The sequence below is a fragment of the Chrysemys picta genome, chromosome 19, assembly GCF_011386835.1.
Source record: "Chrysemys picta bellii isolate R12L10 chromosome 19, ASM1138683v2, whole genome shotgun sequence".
NCBI classification, from domain to species: domain Eukaryota; kingdom Metazoa; phylum Chordata; order Testudines; family Emydidae; genus Chrysemys; species Chrysemys picta.
In genome coordinates, this window is record NC_088809.1 from 11,021,206 (window position 1) to 11,047,954 (window position 26,749).

Here is a 26,749-nt window from a genome sequence, read left to right on the forward strand (position 1 = left end):
TTCAAGGAAACACTTGGAACCAGAGCTCAGCAGATCTTGGTTGTTCTTCACCAGCTGAAGATCTGGCCCCAAACAGATTTGAACAGAGCGGAGAGAAAGGGCAAGTGAGAGAATGCAATTTTGACAACCTCATTCCCCTTCACTGCCACTCCTTCCAGCTATGGTGTCACCAAAGGTCGGGGACCTGTTGGGGGATGGAAGTTAGTGCAGGACTGGGGAAGTGTTCTTGGTTAGGGGTTCTGTTTGGGGCCACGCAAAAAGAGCTAGAATATCAAAGGGATCTACTGGAGATAAAGGAGAGGATTGGTGGGGGGGAATGGAAGAGACCGATGGGATGGGGGCGGGGGAGCTTCTGGTTGTTTCAAATGGTGGAAAGGAAGAGTAGGATAGGAAGAAGGAAAAGGGAAGAGTGAGAAGAGACATCAAAATGTGTGGTACAAATCAGATAAGTTTTGTCCTTATCTAAACTAGTAAGCCTTAATAGCTTTGCCCAGTTCTAGCCTTATAACATACAGGCACATAGGATGGCTGTTCTTTATAATCAGCTGGTGTGATGCACATTGGCATGTTGTCATAGGGGGACAGCTGATTGAAAGCTCTGGGGGCAACCACCATGTCATCTCATTTGTACAGTGCTTAGCACAATGAGGCCTCTGCATGCCTTTCTAATACACCTTGTAAATAATTATACTGCTGCAGTAGATGGAACAATAGTTCATCTTGAGCTAGTACTTTGAATTGGACTTTCTTTTCTTTTGGGTGGGGGAGGGAAATCAGTATGGAATTCCAGCAGTTCCTGTCTTTACCTCTGTCATTCTCTTATCTCGGTCTTTCTTTCTCTGATGTTCTCCCTATATCTTTGCCATCTCCCTCCTACCCTCCCCCCCCTTCCACCCCACATTTATCTACGTATGATTCTCAGCAGTGCAATGCTATACAGGACTGAAAGCGGGCAATGTGACAGTGATGGTGTGTTCAGATCACATGATAAGATTATCATCCTCTGACCCTATCTAACCAAGCACAGCACATCAAAAGCCATGGCACACAGATGCAGCTTCCTTACTGGAATAAAATAAATTACTTCTAGGAAACATTAGTCCCAACCCCTCTCAGATAGCACAACTGTAAATTGTCAAAGCTATGCAGCAGGGTTACATGGCCCAGTTCATTATGAATTGCTTGGAAAATATTCACTTTTGTCTTGGGACAAATGGGGTACTTATGAAATTGAAGTGAAGACCTGGCCTGGATGGGGGAAGATGCATGTGTATGTATAGAGAGATCTAGCAAGGGATATGGACTTGATTTGTCTTTAAATGCAGCAAAGAGAACACATGTTGCTGGTGGGGAATTAAAGACACTCACACACATAAATGCTGAACCTGCAGCTCTATAATATTAGACCCTGCACAAGTGTATGTGAGATCAAAATCTACCATAAGGGTGCACTCCTCTGTGCAGGAGCCAGACTGTCTCAGGGGCTGACTCAAGGCTGTGGAATGAACTCCCACAGAAATGGAGGACCATCACAAATCTCTGCACCTTCCACCCCAAGTGCAGAGTGTATTTCTTCAACCCAACTTCTCGCGTATAAACACAGAAGTGTGGACATTTAAAAATAAACCCTAAAGCTCCACTGCACATGCAGTTCTCCTGGGGCGAGGATGAGAGAGAGAATGAACCACCCGACAGATCTTGCTCATGTAACTTAGTGCTCTACAGTGTTCTGAAAACCTATGAAGAATAGAATGGATCAGACCCTTTGCCTCCTGTAATCTTATCATGCTAGTGTGTATCCTGCTCCTGACTGTTTTACTCCTTGTTTTCTTATTCCTGTTGACTGTATCTTGGAATCCACTTTTTTGGGGGCACACTGAACATATTTTGTTCCCTCCTGAAATAAAAACAAAGAAACAAAAAGATACTTTTTGCCTGGGAATTTCATAGCTGGCCAGTACCATCTGAACATGCCATTTTCCCATTAATTTCTAACAGTAGTTAGGCATCCAAATCCTGTAGGTCACTTTGAAAGTCTCAGCATTAAAAAAATAATCATTCAGTTCTGCAAACGGAGTGGTTACCATTGCAAGGTCAGCATTTGGCACCAGATACTGTAGAGTGGTATCTGGGCTAGCATAATATTTTCTCGTATTTAAAATAGGGAGATGGCTGAGTGGTACACGATTCTTTTAAATGGTGATCACTATATACAGATCATCAAGCTGTTGAGATGCCAACACAACAGTTTAGCTTATCAAAAAGAAGATCAAGAGGTGACTTGATTATGGTGTAAAGCTACCATGGAGAAATAAACTCCTGGTGAGATAATACTGGGTACTAAGGGGCTGTTTAATCTAATAGAGAAAGACATATCAAGAACAAAAGGCTGGAAGTTAAAGCCAGACAAATTCACATTGGAAATAAGGAACACATTTTAAACAGTTAAAGTGATTATCCCCTGAAGTGATAGATTCAAATCAAGACTGAATGCTTATGGAAGAGATGCTTTTGTCAGACAAGTTATTGGGCTCAATACAGGGTAATTGGGTGAAATTCTTTGGCCTGTGCAATACAGGAGGTCAGATTAGATGGTTGAATGATCCCTTCTGGCCTTAAAAATCTATGATTTTATGAACAAAAGATTTTGTGAGAGTGAGATGATACCGGCACTCTGGTCTCTGCAGATCCCCACTGAGAAACAAACACATCACCTTAAAAATCACATCTCAGTGATTGCATCTCTGATTTCTTCCTCCCACTGAGAAAGGTAAAATATTAGGGTCCAGATTCTATTTGCATATACTCCTTTGTCACTGAGGAGCAACTCCATGGAAATCTGTGGATTTACTCTGAATTCACACTGCGTAACTGAAATTTAAATCTAGGCCATGTTGCCAGACAGTCATATGCATGTAATCTCATCAAGGCCCCAAACTACATCTCCTATTAGTTCAGTCCAATATTAACTATATTTGCCCATTTACCATGGGTTTTTGTTTTTTTGGTAGACATACTATTGTCTAGTTGATAGATCACTGGACTAGGACTCAGCAGACCTGCGTGCTATTCCCAGGTCTCTCACTTGAGCTTGGGCAAGTTGTTTCATTTCCCTGTGCCTCAGTTTTCCCATCAGTAAAATGGGAAGAATAATATTTGCTTCCTTTGTAAAGTGCTTTGAGATCTAGGGTTAAACGTGATGTAAAAAGTAGATACTGTTGTTATGCGACTGGGTTAGTAAAATATCATTACTTTCTGTATCATCATTCACCTTCTCAAAGAGTAGGAAAGCCAATTGCATGACTAGGCTAGTATATTTCCAGGACAACTTTGCAAAGGGACATTTATCCTTGTATGGTAAGTGGGACAGAATACACTGTAAGTACTAGCAAGACTCAGATCTCAGTTACTCATCTGTAAATCTGGAGTAACTTTGCTGACCTCTTTAGTTACTGAGCATTTACACTGGTGCAATGGAGATCAGAATCTGGCCCTCAGGATTTCAGCAAAGAGCTTGCATGCTCCCTGAATGACTTGTAAAAGCTGAGTTTAGATTTTGAAGGCTGCAGTGAGCTCGTCTGATCTGAAAAGAATGCAAGTGAATGGGGGGCGGGGGGGACATCTTCATAACTGAACAGATGTGCAGAAAGGTGGGTCCCTAAAGGGACTTCTGAATTCATTTAAATTCCGTTTCTTTTCTGGTGCAGATCATGGGAAGCTTTTTAGATTTTTATCAGGGCTTTTAAGCCTTTCAGGGGGAAAATATCTTCAAAAGAAAACTGGGGCTTGCAAACAATAGCAATGCCCTCCACCAGCGGAATTTAATTTAAATTCTTCTCTGCAGCCCTTCTTTCAATAGTTACTACAGGGCTAAAGGGGTGTGTTCCTTTCAGTATAGCAGGACTTGCAATGCATTTTCCTCGTGTCTCTCTCTATTTCTCTTATTTCTAAAGTACTCTGAAAATACATATATATGGAGAATTGTTTTAAAGATTCAAAATGAATATTGTCTTTTGTGATAGTGACAGGCTACTACGGATGCTGTTTTCTCAAGAGAAACCTATTTCATATCCCCGCAGGGAGGAATGTTATCTATCGAGGATGTTTTAGAGCTCCAGAAAATTTAACAGTCACCTTTCCAGCCTCTTTGATACAGTCCAATTTGACGGTGGAGATGTGCTCTGAATTTTGCTCCAAGAAAGTAAGAACAGTTCTCATTTCACTTTTCTCTCTCTCTCTGTGTGAGTGTTAATTTATGAAGTAAATAGAGATGCTTAGTGTCTTTGGAGCTGTGGATTCAAAAATTAGTTTCCAAAGGACAGATTTCTTCAAAAGAACCTCACCGTGGCATATCCGGTCTAATTATTATTGCTTATGTGGGGGAGAAATCAGAATTCTGCCATTAAAGATGATGTACAGGGAAACCAATCCTAAGTGACTATCCAGTGGGCCAGCAGAAAATAAAGTGACATGCCATATTGACTAACAAGTACAAACCTGAAATTGATGCTAAATAAGGCAAATTCTTCCCTTAGAGATTCAAATTCAGCACCTTGCCTATACAATCACACATCTGATTGCAATGTAGACATACCCTAAGGGGGTTGTACTGCCCCTATAATGGCATCGTTAAAGTGATTCCACTTGTGTGTTTAGATAAACCCTGAGTGGAGAGTTCTGACTTAGTAACATCTTACACCCACTTTGCACTGGTGCAAATGACCACACAGTGGCTAATAAAGTTCTGCTACTTATTTATTGGCCTGTAGACTGACATAGGGGTCATAAGAATGTAAGAGTGGCCCTATTGGGTCAGACCAAAGGTCCATCTAGCCCAGTATCCTGTCTTCCAACAGTGGCCAGTGCCAGGTGCCCCAGAGGGAATGAACACAACAGATAATCATCAAGTGATCCATCCCCTGTCGCCCATTCCCAGCTTCTGGCAAACAGAGGCTAGGGACACCATTCCTGCCCATCCTGGCTAATAGCCATTGATGGACCTATCCGCCATTAATTTATCTAGTTCTTTTTTGAACCCTGTTACGGTCTTGGCCTTGGCATACATTCTCAATCAGCTGGGTTTACATCTGCATAACTCACTCCGTTGACTTGAGTAAAGATGAACTGGTGTAATGGAGTGGGGCATTTGGCCCAGGCACTTTCTATTCAGAGGCAGTCCATCCCCCCCGCCCAAGTTGGGTTGTATCTTTGTGCAAAGGAAGAATCGTTTTGTGGTCAGATTTAGCCTAAAGCCAGATGACATGGAGTAAACCAAACATTCAATTAATTTGTCTTCTAGTAACACAAAGTGATTAAAACTATTAAGGCATGAAAAACAAAATCTTCATAATCACTAGGTAGAGTAATTTTAGCAGCTTTTATCCCTTGATGGGGAGTGGGAAGTCTTTTCCCAGTCAACATATCCTTTATGCCACCTCCTCAGTTCAATGTGTTTTGAGAAAATGCCACTGAAGTGTTGTTCTGTGTTAATTAATTACCATAGTACGTGTGCGCGCATATGTAATACCAATATAGGGAGTGTGTGGGAATAAGGGGTAGAGCAAAGCACTGAATTGAAGGACTCCTGGGTTCTATTCCCAACTTTGCCCTTTTGTACACAGGGACATGCAGGGAAATCAATCTGAACTACCTAAAAGTGTGAATTTTAAATGAATTAGTTAAACCACATTAAATCTCTGTGCGGACACTCTTATTCAGAATTAAAGTGGCCTTTATTCAGTTTAGAAGTGAATTAAACTAAACCGAATTAAGACCACTTTAATTGGGAATAAAAATGTCCACATGGGTTTAATGGGGTTTAACTAATCCACTTGTGAGGTGTAATTATTGCTTGTCAATTTCTGAGATGATTGTATGGAAAACCCTGGAGAAGAAAGGTTATCATAAACATTCACTCAAACACTAATGCCTACATTTTCATAAATGACTGGTGATTTTGGGCGCTTCTGTTTTTGGGACACCTTAAAGGGGCTTGGTTTTCAGAAAATCTAATTCATGAGTACTTGGTTAAGATAAGGCCCTTAGGGATCAGATCCAGCTCTCACTGAAGAATATGGGAGGCTTTCTGTTGACTTCATTGGGAATTGGAACTTGTCTTAACTCAGTAAGATAATAGGAAATGGGTCAGATTTTCATCTGTGTAAATCATCGTAGCTCCATTCGCTTTATTTATATTCCAGTAGCTCCTAGAGAACCCATTCAGGGTCACGGCCCCATTGTGCTATATGTTTGTATAGTGTATAAGAATTGTTCCCTGCCCAAAGACCTTGCAAGGTAAAATAAGCAGAGATTTTATTTCAGAGGGACAGCTAATTTAAAGGTATTTTCCTTTTTACTCTTAGAACAGGCCAGTTGATAGAAATTTGCTAAATGATGTTTGACTTGGTTGCAAAATGAACAGGCTTATTTTCAAACAAACCTCAGATCAGCAGTAGCACTTGAGGGATTCACTTTTTTCGATGACGGGCACTGCCTTTCTTTGCACATGTTGGTGCTTCTCTGTGCTTTTTGGGTAGTCGCAACTGTGTTCCCCTGTCTCAAGGAAAGCTGCATCAAAGGTTTAGCCGTGATCAGAGTTGAACTAATTATATATGCTCTTGATCTCTTGGTAATTCATTAATTGAATGGGTTTATAATAAAAAAGAGTTTTAGAGGCTAGGGTTAGGATGCATTTATGTAAGTGGTGAAGAAAATGCTGTAAGGAAGGCAAACAAAAATAATTAGAGCTCTGTTAACTAGAAAACGAATGTTTAAGGGCATGGGTGTTGATATTAATGGGACTCTGGTGCAAGTAAGCTACTCATATGAGCAGTAAGGGCTTGCAGGCCCTGATCCTGCAAATGTTTACACAAGTAGGAGCTTAATATAAGCTGCTAGATTCTGCCATTTTGGGGCATGTCAGGTAGTAACTTTCTCCTGGCTCCACTGAATTCAATGGCAAAACTCCCAGTGATATCAATGGAGCCAGGATTTCACCCCATGAGCCCCAAGAAGTCCCATTTGTTTCAGTAGGATTATGGGTACAGTAAGGCTGGATCCAGCAGAGCACTTAAGCACATGCTTAACTTTAAGCCTGTGGGTGGGTCCACTGACTGCAGTGGATCTACACTGCCAGAGAACTGGAATAAAGCAGTAGAGAATTGGGCCCTTTGAACTTCAGTGGGACTGTTCACGTGCTTAAGTTTAGGCACGTGCTTAAATCCTTTGCTGGATCAGGGGCTGTGTCACTACGGAAGGTGAGATTGACAGAATGGGGATGGATTGTAGTTGTTGATTAAACAGTAAAAGGAAGTCATGGCTGAATACATTATTTGGCAATCATTCCATTTTCTGCATAAGCTATGCACAAAATCTGAATAATCAGGGGGCTGAAGATAAAGAGTTGCAGCCCTTTGCACTCGTGCGTTTCCCAGAACGGTTGTGGGGCTCTCAACGAGTGCAGTACATTTGCTGAAAATTGTTCACTGATGAAGCCAGCTCCCTGTTTTTTCCCTTCCCCAACACACGTTGAAGCCAAAAAGGAAGATTTTATATATTAATTTTTATGGAAATAAGCTCTTAGAAATTCCCTCCAGGATTGAAAATTGCTCTGCATTTTCAGAATCACATCATATTGCTGAAACCTTAATGTTGTAAATAAAGTAACATTATTATCTGAAATTCTCCAATCATTTTGAAAATGTACAGAGATTTGACAGTTTAATATACTTGATGAAACAAAACAGTTCAGGCAGTTGAAGGGGAGATCTTCCTTTGATTTAAAAATTGCCAACATATTAAAGTCAATGGCATTGAAGGAATGGGGAAGGAACGCGTATTAACTTGGGTTCTCTTTGGGGCTGGCAAATGTGCAAGAAACTTTAGTGAAAAATGCACTCTCTGTGCCGAAATTGGCGACCAAGCCATGTTTTCTGGCTGAGCAAGGCAGCTAACATTTAATGTTGTTGGGGGAGCATTTCCTGAAATGTGGTAATTGATTGGCTTGACAGTTTTTTCCACTCGTTCACGGGCCTCATTGGGGCTGACACACCAGCCCACAGTATGAAGTAGGGGTGAGAGAGTAAAACCCCGTTTGTGGTTTACTTGGGAAGAACCTTCACAGGGAGCCAAATTCTACACTCAAAATGGGCATCTGTGTTATCTTCAAAACCGATGTTAGAATGCATAAGCATCTGTATTCCAGCCAGTGGGAAAGCACTGGTTACCCCATCCTCACGCATAGTGAGGCAACCACAGAGAAACGTTGGGGCTACCAGGAGTGCACTGCACTGGGGGATATCCCCACAATAATAAAAAGATGAGGGGCACATGTCCATCCTTTTCCCCAAGGGTGGCACCCATGCTCACACAGCACAGACTGTTTCTGTTAGGAGCACAAATAATAGGCATGGAGGCTTATATGTTGGTGCTGTATCTGGGTCAAGTTGAGTATGTGCATAAAGAGAGATAATTACTCAGTGAACCTCTGGCACTGCTCCAGATAGCCCCTTTGCTTGGAAACCTTTAGAAAGATTTCTCCCTGAGGATCTAGGGTTTCAGCCCCCCGCACACACACACACTTTCCCCTTGCTGGATATGAATTCTCTGATGCATATTTACACACAGTATACTAGTAGAATTTGGCCCATTCACTAGACACATCTAGGGGAGGTACCAGGTATATTTAGCCACAGGATGTAGGATTCGTTCCAAGTTCTACCACTTGTTTGCTGTGGCCAAAGCTCCACTGACAGTAGAGAACCCTGCGAAAGGCACTGAGATACAGATATAGAAAGAGCAACAAGAAATAGCTCCTCAAGTCAGTAGAGTCTGACCAGCATGATGCTTATGTAAGCAAAAGGAGAACCGGGCTTTTCGTGTCTTGCACTAGTTTGAAACACTGAGCCTAGTTCACCACCACACTGTATCTTACACACCAGATCAGAGTGGCAGTCATTTCCACATTGGAAATGACTGCAAAGGGGACAGAGGATAGCAAATCAGGCCCATTTGCTTAGCTTTGCTTACACTTTTGCAAGCTTTCCATAGGTGCCAACTTGCTAAGAAAACGATGCAATTTTATTCTAAACCAAATTAGGAGAGGAAATTTATGATTTTACCTATGCTGAAAAGCTGCAGCTCTGTTTGCAAACAGAAATGGGACCATTATGCCCTTGGACTGAATCTGCAAATACTTTTTGACAATCTCATATCTCACTCAGTAAGCAAATGTTGGTAGTGAGGGCACAAATGGGACACACATCATATTTGACTCCTTATCAGAGGCTAGGCACTGGGGAAGAGCAAGAGATAAGCCACTCAGCAGTTTTGTCACACGCTTCCATAGATGAGAATCAAGATGATTTTTAAAAGGCATTTGCTAAAAGTGTACAGATAGTGGCAGCTCAGCAAGCCATTCAAACCCTCTGTATGCTTGAACAACCCTTTGAACGTCTATTAAATGCTTGGTCATGGACATTTAGCTTTCCTGCTACTTGCACATGCAAATACACCCACACTTCATGGAAACATTTATTGGGACCTTGCCTTTAAAAGTTCCACAACGTAGCTCTTCTATGGTAAAAAAGGAAAAAAACTCAGATTCAGCCATTTTGATTCTATATGCCCTTGTTCAGCAAAGCACTTCAGCACATCCTTCACTTTAACCACATAAGTGATCACATCCTTATTAAGAAAAGAACGTAAGCACATGTTTAACTTAAAGCCCCAGCTTTAATGCCATTGACTTCAACATGTGCTTAGATGCATATAATACACATATAGCAAGTCTAATGCACCAGCTTTATACCAGTGTAAATTCATTGAAGTCAGCGTTTTACTCCTGATTTACATCAGTCAAAGGAGAATCTGGCCCACCAGATTCTTCATCTCTTCCAGAATCCTTTGGACAGTATTTACTTTGGGAAAGAGGAGCTGGCTTCTTCTTCAGATCTGAAAATCTAGCGCTAGTCCTGGTCCTACTGCCCTTGCTCCTTGACCTCACCATTGCATGATGCAGTAAGAAGCCATACTGCTTTCCCTTTCTGCTCTGCCTGATGGCTAAGCTTTGCAGCATTTCACCTATTCTCCCCATTCCCCAAGAGAGACTGCTATGCTGACAATTTAATGCATTGCCATTAGAGTTGATTTAAAAATTCCAGTTTTTAGCTGGAAAGTTCCATAGGGAAAAATTCTCTCATTTTCACTGAAATTTCCTACACATTCGTTCCAGTTTTTTGGTGAAAAACTGAAGCCAAAAACTGACATGTGTTTGAAAACTGTTTTTGGTTTAAATGTTCCATCTTCTTAGGGGTGGGGGGAATCTAAAGTTTTGGGTTTCCGTTTTTTTTTTCCATTTAAAAAACTGGAAAATGGCATAAAAATGCAATTTTTACATGAAAATGTTGGCTTTTCCCTTAAAAGCCATTTTTCTTCAAAATTATGTTTTGACAGAAAAAGATTAGCCAACTGTAATTGCCCCTCCCCCCCTCCCCCCCCAATGAAAATGCAGTTTTTGACAAAGGGAACAAAAATCAGCCTTTGCAGTCACATGACTCAGCACACCTGGCCTATTTAAATCCATTTGTTCAAAAGGCTGTGAGCTCCTTTTCAGGAACAGACGCACTTTGCAGAGGAACTTTATGATAGGAGCTTCTTCTTAACATTGCAGATGTTAAAGAACAATACATCAGTTTAATTCTTAGGCAAGCATTGGCATAACTCCTCATTCCAGGAACTAAAGGATTTCCATCCTTGTAACAGTGAGATATTCACAGCTATAATCCAACAGGCTGTATTAGCATCCATATGGCAGATGTTAACCCTCACGCCCAGAAGCAACTGGATTTCCTTGAGACAGATTTCCAGAAGAGTTCCGCTCTCTTTTAGATACCTAAATAAGGGCCATATTTTCAAAAGTGCTAAGCACACAAAAGAGTGGCACTTAATTATTTAGTTTCCTGAGCTTGTATTTATTTATAAACACTATGCAGTCTCTCTTCCCGCTGCCCCCTCCATGTGTCATTTTCATGTCTAAAATTAAATAAATATGCAAAACCAGAAAGTTGCCAATTCCCATGTGCAACCTTGCAGTAATACAAAGCTTTGTCCTTGCATAGTGCCTGTGATCGGAAGATCTCAAAGTGTATTGCACTCGCTAATGAACATAGCCTCAGTCCCCTATAAGGCAAGTATTAGACCCATTTTACAAACAGGAGCACAATAGATGTTCATGGATTTATAGATTGTAAGGCTAGAAGAGAACATTATGAATATCTAGTCTGACCTCCTATATAAATCCAACCATAGAATTTCATGCATGTTGTGTTACCTACAGACAGTGTCACAAGTGATACAGTCAGGATTAGAACCTCTAGGTCTCCACCCTCAAACATTGTGCATCAATTCCTACACTGCAGTCCCGCTCTATAAAAATTCCTAGCATTTCTGTCCCAAACGTGCATGCCAATAGAAAAGTTTTTAAGGGGAAAAATATCCAGTCTCAAGACCGAGGAGTTATTTTATAAACAAGAGTCCAAAAGAATATTTTTAAAAGGACGAAAAATTGGGATGTTGCTTAAATGGGGAGAACTTGCTCATAAACTTGTGGTTTTTCAAGCTTTCCCAATCCTTCTGCTCCATTCACACTTCCAAAACTAAATTATGTTATAACCCTTCCCAACTGCGTACTTAAAACATGTAAAACTGCGTTCCATGGCTCTGTGCAGTGAAGCAAGCCTGCCTTGTTTTAGTAACCCCATTGAAGTCTAAGGGCCTAATTTAACATTGAATCCAACCCAAGATGTGCTGTCACATGGAAGGGAAAAGACATCAGGGATTTTCAACAGATCTCAGGGCCAGATTTTTAGGTGCTCAGCTCCCACAACTGGGATCAGGTTTTCAAGCGAGCTCAGCTCCCGATGTAAGCATATAAATAAATGGCCAGATTCTCAAAGAGCTGAACTCTGTAAAATGTTGCCCATAAATATCACCCCCGGTGCTCCTGTGGGCTGAAAACTTTTGAAAATGTGACCCTTAGTTTGGTTCCTAAATAGGAGCTGAGCTCTTTTGAAAATCTACCCTCAATTGCAGGTGCACTTAAAAAAAAAATCTAGTCTGAGCTTCTTGAAAATCTGCTACCTAGTATCTGGATGTGTTGTTTAATTTTATATATCTCCAGTCACACTTTGATAGCAGCATGGTAGGTATTGACCCATGTGGTCAATGCAGTGTCATATTTTCAAAAATTCCCAAGTGACCTAGGAGAGTCAGCCTCATTTTTCAAAATGTTTAGGGGTGCCTGCAGAGTTCAGGTGCCCACAGGGTTAGACGGCAGTGGAGCAGTTTTGCGACTGCCTGTAGTGCCTAAATGTTAGACTTAGTCCCTCTTGTGAATCCCACCTTAGGTGCTTTGGTTGCCAACATTAAAGTCTAGGTGCCTAAATTTCAACAGCTGGCTGTGCGCAGTCACCTGAGTCCTGACTCTACCAAGTAGCTCAATGCCTAACTCACATCTAAGCTCTGGTGGGATTCACAAACAAGGCGTTCCCCTACCCATCTTGCCTTCGGCATCCCGATCCAATGGATATACTTTAAGAGAGCCATAAAGTAAAATTGCAGTATGAAGTATTTATTTCAAGGGCTGGTCTACACTGAAAAGTTACATTGGCTTAGCCACGTCTCTCGTGGTGTGTAAAATCCACACCCCTGAAAGACATGGTTAAGCCGACCTAAGCCCCAGTGTAGACAGTGCTAAATCAATGGAAGAATTCTTCCGTCAATCTAGCTACTGCCTGTCGGGGAGGTGGATTATGGACAGCAATGGGAGAACCCCTCCCATCACCATAGTGTCTACACTCAAGTGCTACAGCAGCACAGCTGTGCCACGGTAGAGTTTTAAGTGTAGACATAGCCCAAGACACAAGGAAAGTGAGTGGCAAAGGTGCCCATCCTGGCTCTTTAACTCACCCATGCAGTGACTGCATATACCTGTGAATATGGTACCATAGATCTCCTACTGGCTCTGGAAACCCTGATGGAGGCCCATGTGTGCTGTTACTTCAGTCTCTTTGTCTACGATGGTGTAAACATTTCTTCCTACTATATTTTTAACAGAGTTTGGCTTTGTTTTTAAATGACTGTTTTCTGCTCATGATTCATCAGCTTGGGAGATTCCCTCTGAAAGCTATACAAAATAAACACTGTTTGGGCACTCAGGCATGTGAATGAGTCAGAGTAGGAGATATTCAGTTCTTCGTGGTTTTCCATTGTTTTTGTAAATGTATTTAGCCTTTAATTCATCTAAATCCCTGCTTTTCCCTTTGATCCTTTTTCTGAAAACAGAATTCTTGAAGTCCAAGGACAGTTTTCTTCTCCATCCTGGCTCTATCCTGGCAATGGACCTCAGTGGTTATTCAAGTTTGTGATTAATCTGGGCTAGATCCTCAGCTGCTGAAAACCAGAAAAATGGTGCCCATGTTGATGTGGCTATATTGATTTACACCAGCTGGGGAGCTGGATTGTGGCATCTTTAAATTGTGGATGACTATCTTTCTAAAAAGTTATGCTCTAGTTCAGCAACAAATTCTTGGGATTAGTAATGTTGACTTTTATAGTAAAGAACACCACCACTCTCCATTGTAGGCATTACCAGATGGCATTCTATGGCCCGTGTTCCACAGAAAGTTAGAGTGATGACCATAGAGGTTTCTTCTGTCCTTAAATTCCATAAATTAGTAGTGGAGATGGAAAGTGTTTTGAATCTCTAAGTTCTCAGCAAAACAATCAGAAAAAGATTCACAAACTTGCCCTGAGAAATGGACAACTTAGTGACATGGGTATGAGATTTTCAATGAAAACAAATATTGCTTTGATCCTGACAGTTTGCCCTTTGAAGGTATAGTTTTTGCTTTTATATTAGGAGTGTCCCCTTAAGATTGTTGATGCCAGGGCATTTGCATTCTGATCTGTTTTCTCTCTTGGATAGGAATTTCCCTTGGCAATCATCGGAGGGCCAGAATGCTACTGTGGCTATCCCACAATGCATTTCACTCTTCACGACAGCGTGGACAGGTTGTTCTGCAGCAGACTGCAGAACGTCAGTAGTATGGCTGAGGTGCCAAGAGAAGAGAATTACTATCATGTCTATCAGACTCCAGTACAAGGTAAATGCTGCAACTCAGCAAGAGCCCCCGGAAGTCAATGAAGCTATACCTGTTCACACCAGGTGAACATCTAGCCATAGAGGTGTTAGCTGTAATGTCCAGGCCACATTCTGGTTTGAATTATTGAAGCCTGCCTATACCTAAATTCCTCATGCAGTTTCAGTTGTATATGGTAGTCTTTCCCTTCCTTTATCAAACTGATATGCGATTTTGTCAGTTGAAAAATGGATCATTTTCCAGCCCAGACATGACAGCATTTCAGGGATAGATAAAATGGTTCCACAGTGCTGTAGGATTCTTTGCTGCGTATGTGTATATAAACGTATGTGTTAAGTAGCATTAACATATGTGTTTTATATACACACTATACATACATGTAATATAGAAATTAACACTGTTGTATGTGATGTTTACAAGAGTAAAATAGCCATGCAAGCAAAATAAGATGTTATCGATACAACATAATCAAGTAGCGGCTTTTGGAAATCCCTGTCCTTAAACTTCCTGGCCAGTTTCATGGGCTTTAGATTTTTCAAACAACTTTAACTATTAAACAAATTAGAACTTTCCCTTCACCCTAACTAAATTACACTGATACTTCAATAAACCTCCTTTCAAAGGAGAATTTCAAACACTTTTACAAACAATGAATTAAGCCTTACAAAACCCCTGTGGGTGTAAGTAATTATCTTACAGGTGGGGAAATTGAGGCACAGAGCTTTGCCTGCACTTAAACATTGTGACTAAGGCCAGAAGGGACCACCAGATCATCCAATGTGACAGCCTATATCTCACAGACCAGCACCACCACCCATCACCTACACACTGAACCCAGCCACCCCCACCCCTTGCTCAGAGCCAAACAATAGCTATATTACAGTCAAAAATAGAACCTAGACTTCTAGTTTTGTGCTTTAACCACAAACCATGCTCTCTCTGGCTCATACATATTGCAGTTATAGCTGCATTAAAACCAGTGCTACCAGCATTTCTAATTTACTTGCGACATCTTCCTCTTAATGCTCATCCTCATAAGCATCTAAAAGTAGGTTGGTAACATTGACAATAAGGCTTCAATCCAGCAAATCACTTAAAGTTAACCGGATACTTAAGCGCATGAGTAGTTTTACTGATCTCCATGGGACTATTCATAGACATGAAGCTGAGCATATCTCTAAGAGCCCTGCTGGACAGAGGCCTAAACTTCTGCTCATGGCCCATTTTCACCAACACGTATCAGACTCAAAGTAGAGTAGGTAAGGTCCACTTCTGAGCATTTATTGGTTCATACCCCTATTGGACTACAGCCCTCTGAACTAATTTGAAAATCCAGAGATTTAATTGTGTACTTTCAAGATGTTTGGAAGTTCAAGTTATTTTGGGTAAGAATCCAGTAGTTCAGGCTACGAATTTTCCCATTGACTTCAGCCAGAGCAGGATCAGGGTTCCAAATCTGAACTCTGAATACTTCAAAGCGTGCTTTGATTTTAGAAATCACGTTGGGGAGGGATATTGGGGCACCCTCCATGCTGGATCACATGCAGGTGTTCGTCCATTGCAACTTTTAAATGGATGGCACTGCATGCGATGGGATGAGGAGCAATGTGCAGCATTTCTTCTGTCTATTCATTAAGGATGACCATACATACCCCTTCCTGGGTTATCCTCATTCCCCATTCTGAGGTTAGGCAGGCATTAATAGGTATACATATATAATACCAAGCTCTCGTGTCGCACTTTTCACCAGAAGATCTCAAAGTACTTTACAGAGGAGGTCAGCCTCGTTATCCCTGTTTTACAGATGGGGGAAAGGGCAGGGAGAGGCAAAGCGACTTTCCCAAGGTGGAGAGGGGAATAGAACCCAGACCTCCCGAGACCCACTGTGGTGGACCACCTACTAAGTCACAATGCCTCATATCCACAGGCAATGCCAATAAAGTAGCGTCATGATTGTGAAACCCTTCAGTTCCACAATGTAAGATGTCCATACAGCTTCTGAAATATAACTAGAGAAAATAGCTCATAGACGACCACTCTCTGTTTTAAAGTTGAATCCATTTCATGTTAATATATACATGGTCAGGGTTTGATATTTTCTTCTGAGCGAGAAAAGCTCACTAGACAGCTGACCCTACCTCCTACAGCATCCCTTACTTTGCGGATTGAATTTTGAGACTGTCATTGGCCCTGTTTGCAGCAGATCTAACATAATGTGCTCGCGAGACAGGTTACGCCCAGCCTTTCTGAAGTGCCGGAAAGCCTAATTTCTTTTGATTTCCATTTCAGCACAAGCCTCTCAGGAAGGATGTTGAACTGAAGTCTGAAGCTTAATCCCTGCCCTTCTTCCCTGCCCCCCATGTTGATTATGGCCAATTGACTAATTTTCAGATACAATGGGAACATTCTTTACATACACGTTTACAGGTAGATTGTGGCTTTTAAGAGACTGCCTTGAGTTAGGAGTGGTGCATCACTTCCCCGCCCTATAAAGAGCCCTATACAGACAAAGACACAATCTTGCCTAGTGTTGTTTCATAGTGGATGAGCAATCTGCCCCATCCCACCCTTATCATTTGCATTAATTTCTGGCTATTTCCTTTGCAAAGCACTCAGATGTTCCCCCGGAGGTAGCCAAAGGTCTGGGCAATCCAGTTACATATGTAGGGCCAGCTCGTCAGCTGGTATAAATTGGCAGAGTTCCATTTTCATATGGAGCTACACCAAGCTACACCAGCTGAGGCTCTGGCCCGTATACTGTAGATAGGCAAGTATGCACTGATGCTGCACGACACATGACTGTTGGAGGATTAAATGCCAAGGATGCATCGTTCTGTAATGCTGAACACGCATCTGTCAATGGAAAGAGCTACGTCTTCTGCCTGTGGTGCTATTTTTTTTAGTGATGCTTCTTTGCAAACAGTGGTCCTGATTCCCTCCCCTCCCCCAAAAATGTACCTACATCTTTTCTCTCTGTATGGAAATCAGTGGATTATTCTGTAAACAGACACCACAGTCAGCAGTTGTCACCAAGATGACATTTACACAGGTACAAAAAGAATGACCGTGGCTGTCCTTAATGGCAATTATATTTTTAAAACCGCACATGCAATCTGTCTTGTTTGCCATATTTTAGCACTGCTTTTGCAACCATGAAGGGCCTTCAAAGCATGGAATATTGTTTTGCTTTTGAAAATCCCAGGCTAAGAGGTTGAATTGAACTCTAACGTATAGGAAACCTCTCCTATTACAATGAGACACTTGATTCACAAGTCTAATGGTACATTCAGACGGTCAGTGAACAGCCAGCCTGCCAGGCAAATAGCAGTTAAACATGCATCCGGGGGCTTTTATTAGAACCTGCAGGTAGGTACAATAATTTGCTGCAGTTCTAATAATAAAGCATTGCCTAACATGACGTCAGTCTCTTGAAAGCCTCCTCTAAGGATAAACTCTTTGGCCTCTTAAGGCTGAATTAATTTTGAGAAGTATCTGAATCACATCTGGACTCAAACTGATATCCTATGGTATAAATAGAAAAATGAAAGCAATAAACCTTGTAATCAGTAGCTGTCAGTAAAATTAATAAGAAGCCACCCTGCTTACAATGAAATATCTTCTGTACTTACAGACACCCGATGCACAGATAGGAAATTCCTCACTACCAAATCCAAAGTGTTTGTTGCTTTGTCTAGTTTTCCTGGGGCCGGGAATACCTGGGCTCGTCATTTAATAGAACACGCCACTGGATACTACACTGGAAGCTATTACTTTGATGGAACCCTGTACAACAAAGGTATTGTCGTCGGAGTCACGTGAAAACATGAAATCAGCTTTAAAGATGCACGTTTATTTACTTGTCTTGACATTTGTTTCTGTTTGGAATAAATATGTCTGTCAATATTATAAACACCTGTGTTAAAAATAAAAAACATTTGGAATGTGAGACAGTGTACAGAGACTGGTTGAATAGCATAGATAAACTGATTCACAAACATTTTCATGAATAAAAACTTGCTCTGATTTGTGGGGTCATATTAGGTAAACTGTGCAAATTTGAGCATCTATTATTATCATCATCATCCTTGTCTGTCTGTCTGTCTGTCTGTCTCTCTCTCTCTCTCACACACACACACACACACACACACACACACACACACACACACACACACACACACACACACACACACACACACACCTACCTTGCCCCATTGTCAGAACTGGCCCATAAAGAATTTTATAGGCAACAAATGAGCTAGATTCTTAGGCTAAGATTTTCAAAGGCACCTAAAGAATTTGGCCAAGATGTTCAAAACTGACTAGTGGCTGTGGGCCCAAGGAGAGACAAGTTAAATGGCCCTAAATTGTTGAAAGTGCTGAACAACTGCCCTCTGAAAATCAGGCCCCTTTAAGGTGTCTCAAGTTGGGAACCCAAAAATCACTTAAGAAAATTATAGAATGATAGAAATGTAGGCTGGAAGGGACCTCAAGAGGTCATCAAGTCCAGGCTCCTGCACTGAGGCAGGACCAAGTATACCTAGACCATCCTTCTCAGGTTTTAATCCAACCTGCTCTTAAAAGCTTCCAGTGATGGGGATTCTACAACCTCCCTTGGAAGCCTATTCCAGAGCTTAACTACTCGTATAGTTAGAAAGTTTTTCTAATATCTAACCTACATCTCCCTTGCTGCAGATTAAGTCCATTACTTCTTGTCCACCCTTTCCCCGCCCCTGCCCTGCCCCAACTCCGCCCCCCTCCCTGCCCCTATTGGATCCCTTCCCCAAATCCCTGCCCCAGCCCTGCCTCTTCCCCGAGTGCGCCGTGTTCCTCCTCCCCCCTCCCTCCCAGCCGCACGAAACACCTGTTTCATGGTGCAAGCACTGGGAGCTAGGAGGGAAAAGCGTGCACACGGCGCGCTCAGGGGAGGAGGCGGAGGCGAGCTGGGCGGGGGGACAGGCGGGGAGCTGCTGCTGGGTGCTGAACACCCACCATTTTTTCTCCAGAGCACCCACAGAGTCGGCGCCTATGCCTGGGTCCCCTTTGTTCCCATTTTTAAGATCGGTTCTGTGTTTGCCATTCTCCAGTCCTCTGGGACCTAGCTATTTTCCATAAGTTCTTGAAGATAATTGCTAACCATTCTGAGATTGCTTCCACTAATTCCTTGGCCACCCAAGTCTCATCTATTTACAATTATTAATATTGTGGTAGTACCTGGAAGTCCCAGTCATAGACCAGGGCCCTGTTGTGCTAGGAGCTGTACAGCTCCAGGGGGGGAAAAAAAAGGTGGTCCCTGCACCAAAGAGTTTACTGGCCAAGTAAAATTAAGAATTAATAGTCACATAGCTGGTCATTGATAGAATCAGGAATAGAATTCCGGACCTCCTGGCTCCCAGTCCAGGACTCGATCCACTAAGTTACTTTGTCTCTTGTCGTTGTTAGAATTTTACACCATTAGAGGATCTCATTTGTAATGTGAAACCTGAATTTTTTTAAAGCAATGAATCCCTCATATCTTAAAACAGGTTTTAAAGGAGAAAAAGACCACTGGAGAAGCAGGAGGACTATCTGTGTGAAAACACATGAAAGTGGCAAGAGAGAGATCGAAATGTTTGACTCCGCCATCTTGCTGATAAGGAACCCATACAAATCTCTAATGGCAGAATTCAACCGGAAATGTGCTGGCCACCTGGGATATGCAACAGATAGGAACTGGAAGAGTAAAGGTAACATGCCAAGCCATTGCTAATCAATGGGCATCTAAAATGGCCTTCAAATGATAAGCCTTGAAGGTGGGGTGCTATGGGAGTGTTGCTGGCAGGGCAATGCACCGAGGGCCTGATCAAAAGCTCATTAAAGTCTTTGGGAGTTTTGCTACTGAGGTTAGTGAACTTTCCATCAGGTCCTAGGGCAGAGGGAGGCCCCCAGAAACCTCAGATCTGAATTTTGGAGGTGGTTAGAGTCTTAAACCACATCACTGGTCACAGAAAGTGAGTGCAGCACCAGGACTAGCACAGCACTGAAGTTCCAGTAGTGACCAAGGAGAAGCAGCCTGGCCGAGAGAATGTCTCTTTGCAGAAAAACGCTGCACACAACCCACTTAACCAAGCTGTGTGCTATGGTGAGAATTTGCCCCCACAGTATCTAATAGGTAAGAGCTATTCAACGGATTAGTTTAAGATCCAGGAGATGATGAAACAGGATTTGTTGGGGTACATTTTTATGCATTTTTCAGGCATTACTGTAGTACAGATTAGTAATAATAGGACTCGTTGACCGTTACTCAGTGCCCCTGAACACGTTTTAAAAATGCACCCCTCACATTTCATTTTTCTTTTGATACTTTCAGCTGGCAAAGCAAATGAGAACTTTAAATCCCCCACAGAATGTATTGCTACATTCATACTTTACAATGCTAAAGAACTCAGCATGGGCTTCTCCTTTTGTATATCCGAAGCGTTAGAATAAGGGGATGGGCAAACTGCATAAACTCTTGTGGGGGGGTTCTCCAACATCGTATATTTCTATCCTGAACCCATGGTTCCCCCCTTATACCCCACAACCAAGGACCATTCGTTTACAATCTAACCAAACAAGACAAAGGAAAGGAGTGGAGTGGAGGCACTGGGTGGCAGAGTTGCCTAAGATCATGCATATCAGTGGTAGAGCTGGGATTAGAATCCAGATCTCGTGACTTCCTGTCCAGTGCCCTTTCTATTAGAATCACTCCTCTCTTTGCAGCAATTGATTAAATAAATGTGCTGTAGGTTTACACCAGTGGTTTCAATATACCAGTGTTCTACTTGTGAAGAATTAGGCACAAGCTTTCTAGTTCAAGCAGGAATTAATTCAATGAAGTCCTATGGCCTGTGTTATACAGGAGGTCAGATTAGATCATCATAATTGTTCCTCCGTTTTTGAAAATCTTTTATAGATTTCCTCCCCACACACACCAACACGCCCCTTTCTCTGCTTCTGTTTTTCAATATGTTTTCTAAGCAACATGCAAACTCAGCAACTTTCATATTCCGACCAAACACAGCGAGTTAGTGGGGGTTCAAACTAGAGCTGATTTTAAAAACTGTGAACATGTTCCACTAAAAAGTTTAACTTTTTTGTGAAAAAAAAATTCATTGAAATTTCAAAATTTGAAGAAAAAAAAAATCTCACCAGCTTTAGATCAAACTTAGGCAAAAAGAAGTCAGCCGTCCCTAACAAACAGGACAAGGACTGCTCCAATTTATACTTTTGCTGCCCCATTCAGCAAGATCGTTCTATTGCTGCTCCAGGAGAATGTTTGGGAAATTATTAAAACAGAGTGTGGATAAGATCATCTAATATTTCCCCTCTTCCCATCTCTTTCCCCAATGTTTAGAATGGCCAGACTTTGTCAACAGCTACGCCTCATGGTGGGCCTCTCACGTCTTAGACTGGTTAAAATATGGAAAACATCTTTTTGTTATTCACTATGAAGACTTAAAACAGAATCTCATCCCCAAGCTGAAAGAAATGGTGGAATTCCTAAACATGACGGTGACAGAGGACCGACTGCTCTGTGTCGAAAACAACAGAGATGGGAATTTCAAGCGGTCAGGTGCTAGGCAGAAGGATTTTGAGCCGTTTACCCAGGAAATGAAAGATCTTATCAATAGCTACATCCTGACAGTGGATGAAGCACTGAAAAGAAGAAACCTGACAGGGCTGCCAAGAGAGTATGTTCCAAGATGATATCCCAGTTGCCGTTAGCTGTGTTTTTAAAATAAAATAAAAATAAATAAATACGAGACCAGAGCTTTATAGCAGCAAAAGCTAAGATGTTCTTGGAGTCTGCTGAGGAATGCAAATTCTCTCCACTCTTGGATGTTCTTCAGGGGCATTAAGTGCTTCAAAAGGCAAGCAATGAAGGATGGAAATTGGGTTATAAACCAAGGAAAAAGCTATTAGTGTCCGCCTATGTGTGTCCTTCCCTATATAAATGGCTACAAATTTAACAGTTGTGCACTGCTAATTCTGGAAAAGGATTCCTTCTTCTCATCCTTACTGTCTACTAGCAATACCTGTCAAGAATAACTTGAGATTTTGCAGTGCTTGATTTGGAAATTCATCATACATGTGTATGGAAAACCCTCAAAGGTGATAAATATTTTCATCCAAGCTTTTAAGAAAGTTAGTTGCTTTCTTTTTAAAATTTTCCCCCCTCCCCTCTCCTAAATTCTCTGGTTGCCCTCCACTCATCCCAACAGCCTCACATTAGACTTTTGTTGGTGTGCAAGGGAGAAATAGAAATATACCTGCAGTGAACACTTCCACAGAGATATGAATGTCAGACCAACCTTGTCTAAGGCTCACCTTAAAAACCTAGGCTTGGACTGGTCCCCTGACTTGTCAGAAACTGCATTGTTGCATGGTAGATCTGATTCAAGACTGACCTTGGGTTTTCTTCATAATATGGACTCAAAACATGTGCCAGAGGAGATATTAATATAATCTCCAGGAAGGTGCATCCTGTCTCCAGCTCGCCTCCAGCTCTTTGGGCTGGAATCAAGGAGAGTGGTGGGTCTCTCTTGGTGGTAGGACATATAGCCCCATGCAGAAGGGGCCTGAGCAGGGGAAAGGAGGAATTCCCAACAGGAGAAAATGGCGATTCAGTATAAAGGGATGGGCAAAAGCTCCATGATATCATCCCACTCAATCCAGCCCCAAATTCAGAGGCATACCTCAGGCTTGGTAAAGGCCCCATTGTATATTATATTCTTGCTGGGTTGGGGAAGGGTGAAGAGATCAAGAGAAGAACAAAGCATTTCATTTCTGTTACGAGTGATGCTCAATGCCTGAGCGGGAACCCTTTGTCTTTAAGTTTATGGTCTCTACAATGGGTCCTGCCATTGGGCCTGGTGTGCCATTTGGGCCCAAACGACAGTTTAGCTTAGCTGAGTTCATTAGCTTAGCTATGCATAGTGCTGAAGAGTCAAGAAAGTGCTTTTCTATTGCAAGGAAATGGCTATAGTCAAGTGATTAAAACTAGTGAGTTGGAGGATTGGGGAAGGTGGAAAAGGCAGCCATGGGAGAACAGAAGCTCTATGGGTGAGCAGTGCTGCTGGCAGACATGGTGAGTGAAGAGGACCATGCAGCATGAGGTCACACAGCATGCTTGCTGGCCTCTTAACAGACAAAAAAATTCCTGCCTGGGTAGATTTGCCGCTTCCAGTCATCTAAGCTCTCTAGGTAAAGACTAAGCTGCTCATTGTTGTCCCCAGGAGCCATCTCCGGCTTTCCTCCCAACCTCTCCAGGGCCGTTATTTAGAGTTAGCGATGAAGTAACTTTTCCTTTGAGACAACGTAGGTCCCATATGTAACTATGGTTGTTGTACAGTGAAAGGTGGATGATTGTCCAGGCTGGAGTTGGGGGTGAGGGGGTTAATTCCATTATGCTTCCCTTCAATTCATTACATTTCATTCTTGAACACATGCAGCGACATGACACCAATTAGCTTTGTGCTTTCAGATAAGAGACAGCTTCACTCGAAGGGTGTCCAAGGGCCACCCTCGGTGTCAGCAGGAGTCACACATGAAGCTCAAAGACTTTATATCACCCTACATGCTTTGGGGCTAGGCCTGGGAGGTTGTATTACTCTACAGTGCATTTGTTCATGTTAACTTTAAAAAATTCCCCCGAACTCCCGATGGAATATTAGTTTTAATAAAAAAAATAATAAAACAGTTTATATGAAGGGAGCTGGACCTCCTTTAAGTATGTACCATTGATGCTTTGAAAATATAGTAAATCAAGCACAGTCTGGTCCATGTCTTTTATAAGTTTTCCTTGTTTGTGCTCTGCATGTAATTGTCTTCTTTCTTCCTTCCTCTGAAGAATTGCTCAATATCATGAAACTAACTACACAGTAGTCCTATCTCAGCTGGAAGCAAAAATGGATGGAGACTTTTTTGCTTGAGTGAGGAGAGAAATTCAGGTACGAATGGAGAAAAATGCCCACTATGTGCCTGCTTTTCCACTCTGGTTCTGCAGTTTACACCCGTGTAACTCCCATTAATCTCAGGGAAGCTGTTTGTTATGTACACCAATATGAGAGAGTTTACAGTGAAGCCCAATAAGTCTAATTCTCTTCTCACTTACACGAGTAGTAAACCATAAATGAAATCAATGGAACTATGCTGCTGCAAATCCAGTTTAAGGTACATGGAGGATGATAATAGAGACAGAAGAGTGTCCCTGTACCAAAGAGATTTTCGAGGCTCCATTCAATTCTAATTAGTTTTAAGTGGAACCCAGGTAACCTTCAGTATTTTACTTAACAAGCTATGCTAAAAGAAAGAAAGAGTTGTCTTTAAAACATAGACCAATAAAGATATGTTGGATACATATAGATGTTTGAAAGGCTTTCTTCCTATCTTGTAAGGAAGGAATATAGTAGTGCCCAGAACTCTTGGTCAAAAGCAGGGCTTCATGGTTCTAGGTGTTGCACATACAGTCCGAAGGTGGGGAAGGGGGGGGGGGGGGGAGAGGAAGCATTTCTAAATAAAATTTTCATAAGCATCTAAGTGGATCTTACCTTTCAGGATCTTGGCATAAGTTCCCATTTTCAAAAAGGGCCTTGTCCCCTTAGGTGCTTTTGGAAGTTCTATCCACTATCACAATTTAGGGATGAAGAACTGACAGATACAGAGTGTGTCACTTGCCCAAGGACTTTTATTGATTTCAGTGCTCATTGGATCAGACCCTCAGTACATCCACAGCCTTACGCACCACATATTAATTTGTTTCAAGCAGTGGGTAACTAATACTGCTGATGAAAATCCAAATGGGAAGCAGTTATGCATACCGAGTACAAACAAGTCAGTCTGTGTGCGCCAGTCTCAGACATTAATGAGAATTGGTTTCATAGATCAAAAGGCAGTATATAGTTCCATTTTACTTCAGAAAGCCTAAATCTTTTCTGTCCACCACCTCACTAGCTTTTTTAGCTGGAATGGAGTTTACACAGAACATGGGTACAGCAATGTAACAAAGGTCATATCATTTTATTTTAAATTGAGGGGCCTGGCAGCATCATTTTAATTAAGACTATGTCAGTGTTTATTATATAAGCCATGTTTGTAATAGCTTATAACACAGCTATTTTCATTTACAGCAGGGCAAAAGAACACAACAGAAGTGATTAACCTAGAAGCAATAATAAAAGACTAATTTAAAATGTGTTGGTTATGAGAAACATGGATTCCATACAATTCTAGAAGAGGGAAGATATTTACTTTTCTAAAAGACTCTGTATATGAACACTATATACAGGGTCTTCATTTCAATGCACATTGATTTAGTGGACCACATTCTCCAATAGTGTCATAGGGTGTCGTCAAAAGGAAAGTGGATGTTAAGACACTAAGAAGTCAGAATGGTACCATTTTATGCCCACTTTGCAATTGAGTGCACATGGTGCAGGGCACTGAGGAATCTGGTCCGTAATTGTTTAGGCCCCAATTCCGCAAGCTGAGCAGAACCCTGTGCACACACAAGCCCCCCTGACTTCAGTGGAAGGCAGTGTTGACCGGTGGATAAAGCACTAAATTGAAGCACAGGAAACCGGAGTTCTATTCCTATCTCTGCTCCGCCTGATGCGTGACCTTGGGCAAGCCACTTCCCCAGCTGTAGAATGGGGATAGAGATACTGACCGCCATTGCAAAGCACAAGTAAAGTTCTACTAATGACTATTATTCTTCTAAGGCTCTATCTAGGATGTGAGGCAGCTTGCAGGATTAGGGCTTCATAGTGTAATGATTCCATTCAAGGTACAAGGCCAAGAGGAGATAAGAACAGTGGGCTCGATTCTTGTTTATACTCCAGGCCTGATTCTCTCTTCCAACTCTCTGGCAATACAAAAGGTCCAATATATTGCCAAAGAGAATCAGAGTCAATAAGTTGCCAATGGAAGTTTTGAAGGTGAGTGGGTGGGATTGTTAGTTTTAAAAACACTTTGGTCTTTATTTTTAATATTTTCCCCATGATTTTATTTTTGCACAAACTATCTCGAGAATGTGTATGTAGTGCAACATATTTAGGTGCATAAGCTAAATTTTTTCCTTTATCATTGGTTGAAGTCATACATGAAGAGGCCTATTTGCAAATCATCACTGAAGTACCCAACTGAATATTTGGCACCCACTGATAACTGTTTGGGCTTCAATATATGAGATTTATTCATCGAAGTTTGGCCCCCAACCCTGCAAAACTTGGGCTACTCGTGTGTATAAAGTTACTTGTATGTTTAAGCCATTGCAGGTTTGAGGTTATAATTTGGTGTGAAATTAAATGTTAGTGGATTCCTTCTCTAGCTGTGCATAATTTAAAAAAAAAACTGAAAAGCATTTGGATCATTTCAATTCTGTGCAAGTGAGGAAGAATAATAGGACAGTACAAAAACTCTTGGATGAAAGCCGTTCAATTATGTGAGCATGTTGTAATGAAGTCTCAAGCTGGCTAAAATTAGATCTTAAAGAGTATGAATATGCAGTAGCATTTTGCATGCCAAAGTGGGTTTGTTTTCCAAAAAAAGTAACACTAGCTAACTTAGGACCT

At 41.7% G+C, this 26,749-nt stretch overlaps 1 protein-coding gene across 8 annotated transcripts in view; it reads left to right on the forward strand.

Moving 5' to 3' along the window:
- Positions 1 to 26,500, forward strand: part of WSCD1 (WSC domain containing 1) — a 63,986-nt gene extending 37,486 nt beyond the window's left edge. For 3 of the 8 annotated variants that reach the window (XM_005298909.5, XM_065573521.1, XM_065573522.1), the window contains 5 exons: positions 4,080 to 4,201; positions 13,985 to 14,162; positions 17,791 to 17,955; positions 19,682 to 19,882; positions 21,532 to 23,950. In XM_005298909.5, coding sequence (XP_005298966.1) covers positions 4,080 to 4,201; positions 13,985 to 14,162; positions 17,791 to 17,955; positions 19,682 to 19,882; positions 21,532 to 21,884 — 1,019 coding nt within the window. In that variant the 3' untranslated portion in view covers positions 21,885 to 23,950. Of the gene's footprint in view, positions 1 to 4,079; positions 4,202 to 13,984; positions 14,163 to 17,790; positions 17,956 to 19,681; positions 19,883 to 21,531; positions 23,951 to 24,027; positions 24,128 to 25,306 lie in introns of those variants that run through there. The other 5 variants (XR_010593967.1, XR_010593968.1, XM_065573519.1 and 2 more) reach the window with 3 other exon arrangements.
- The last annotated feature ends 249 nt before the right edge of the window (positions 26,501 to 26,749 follow it).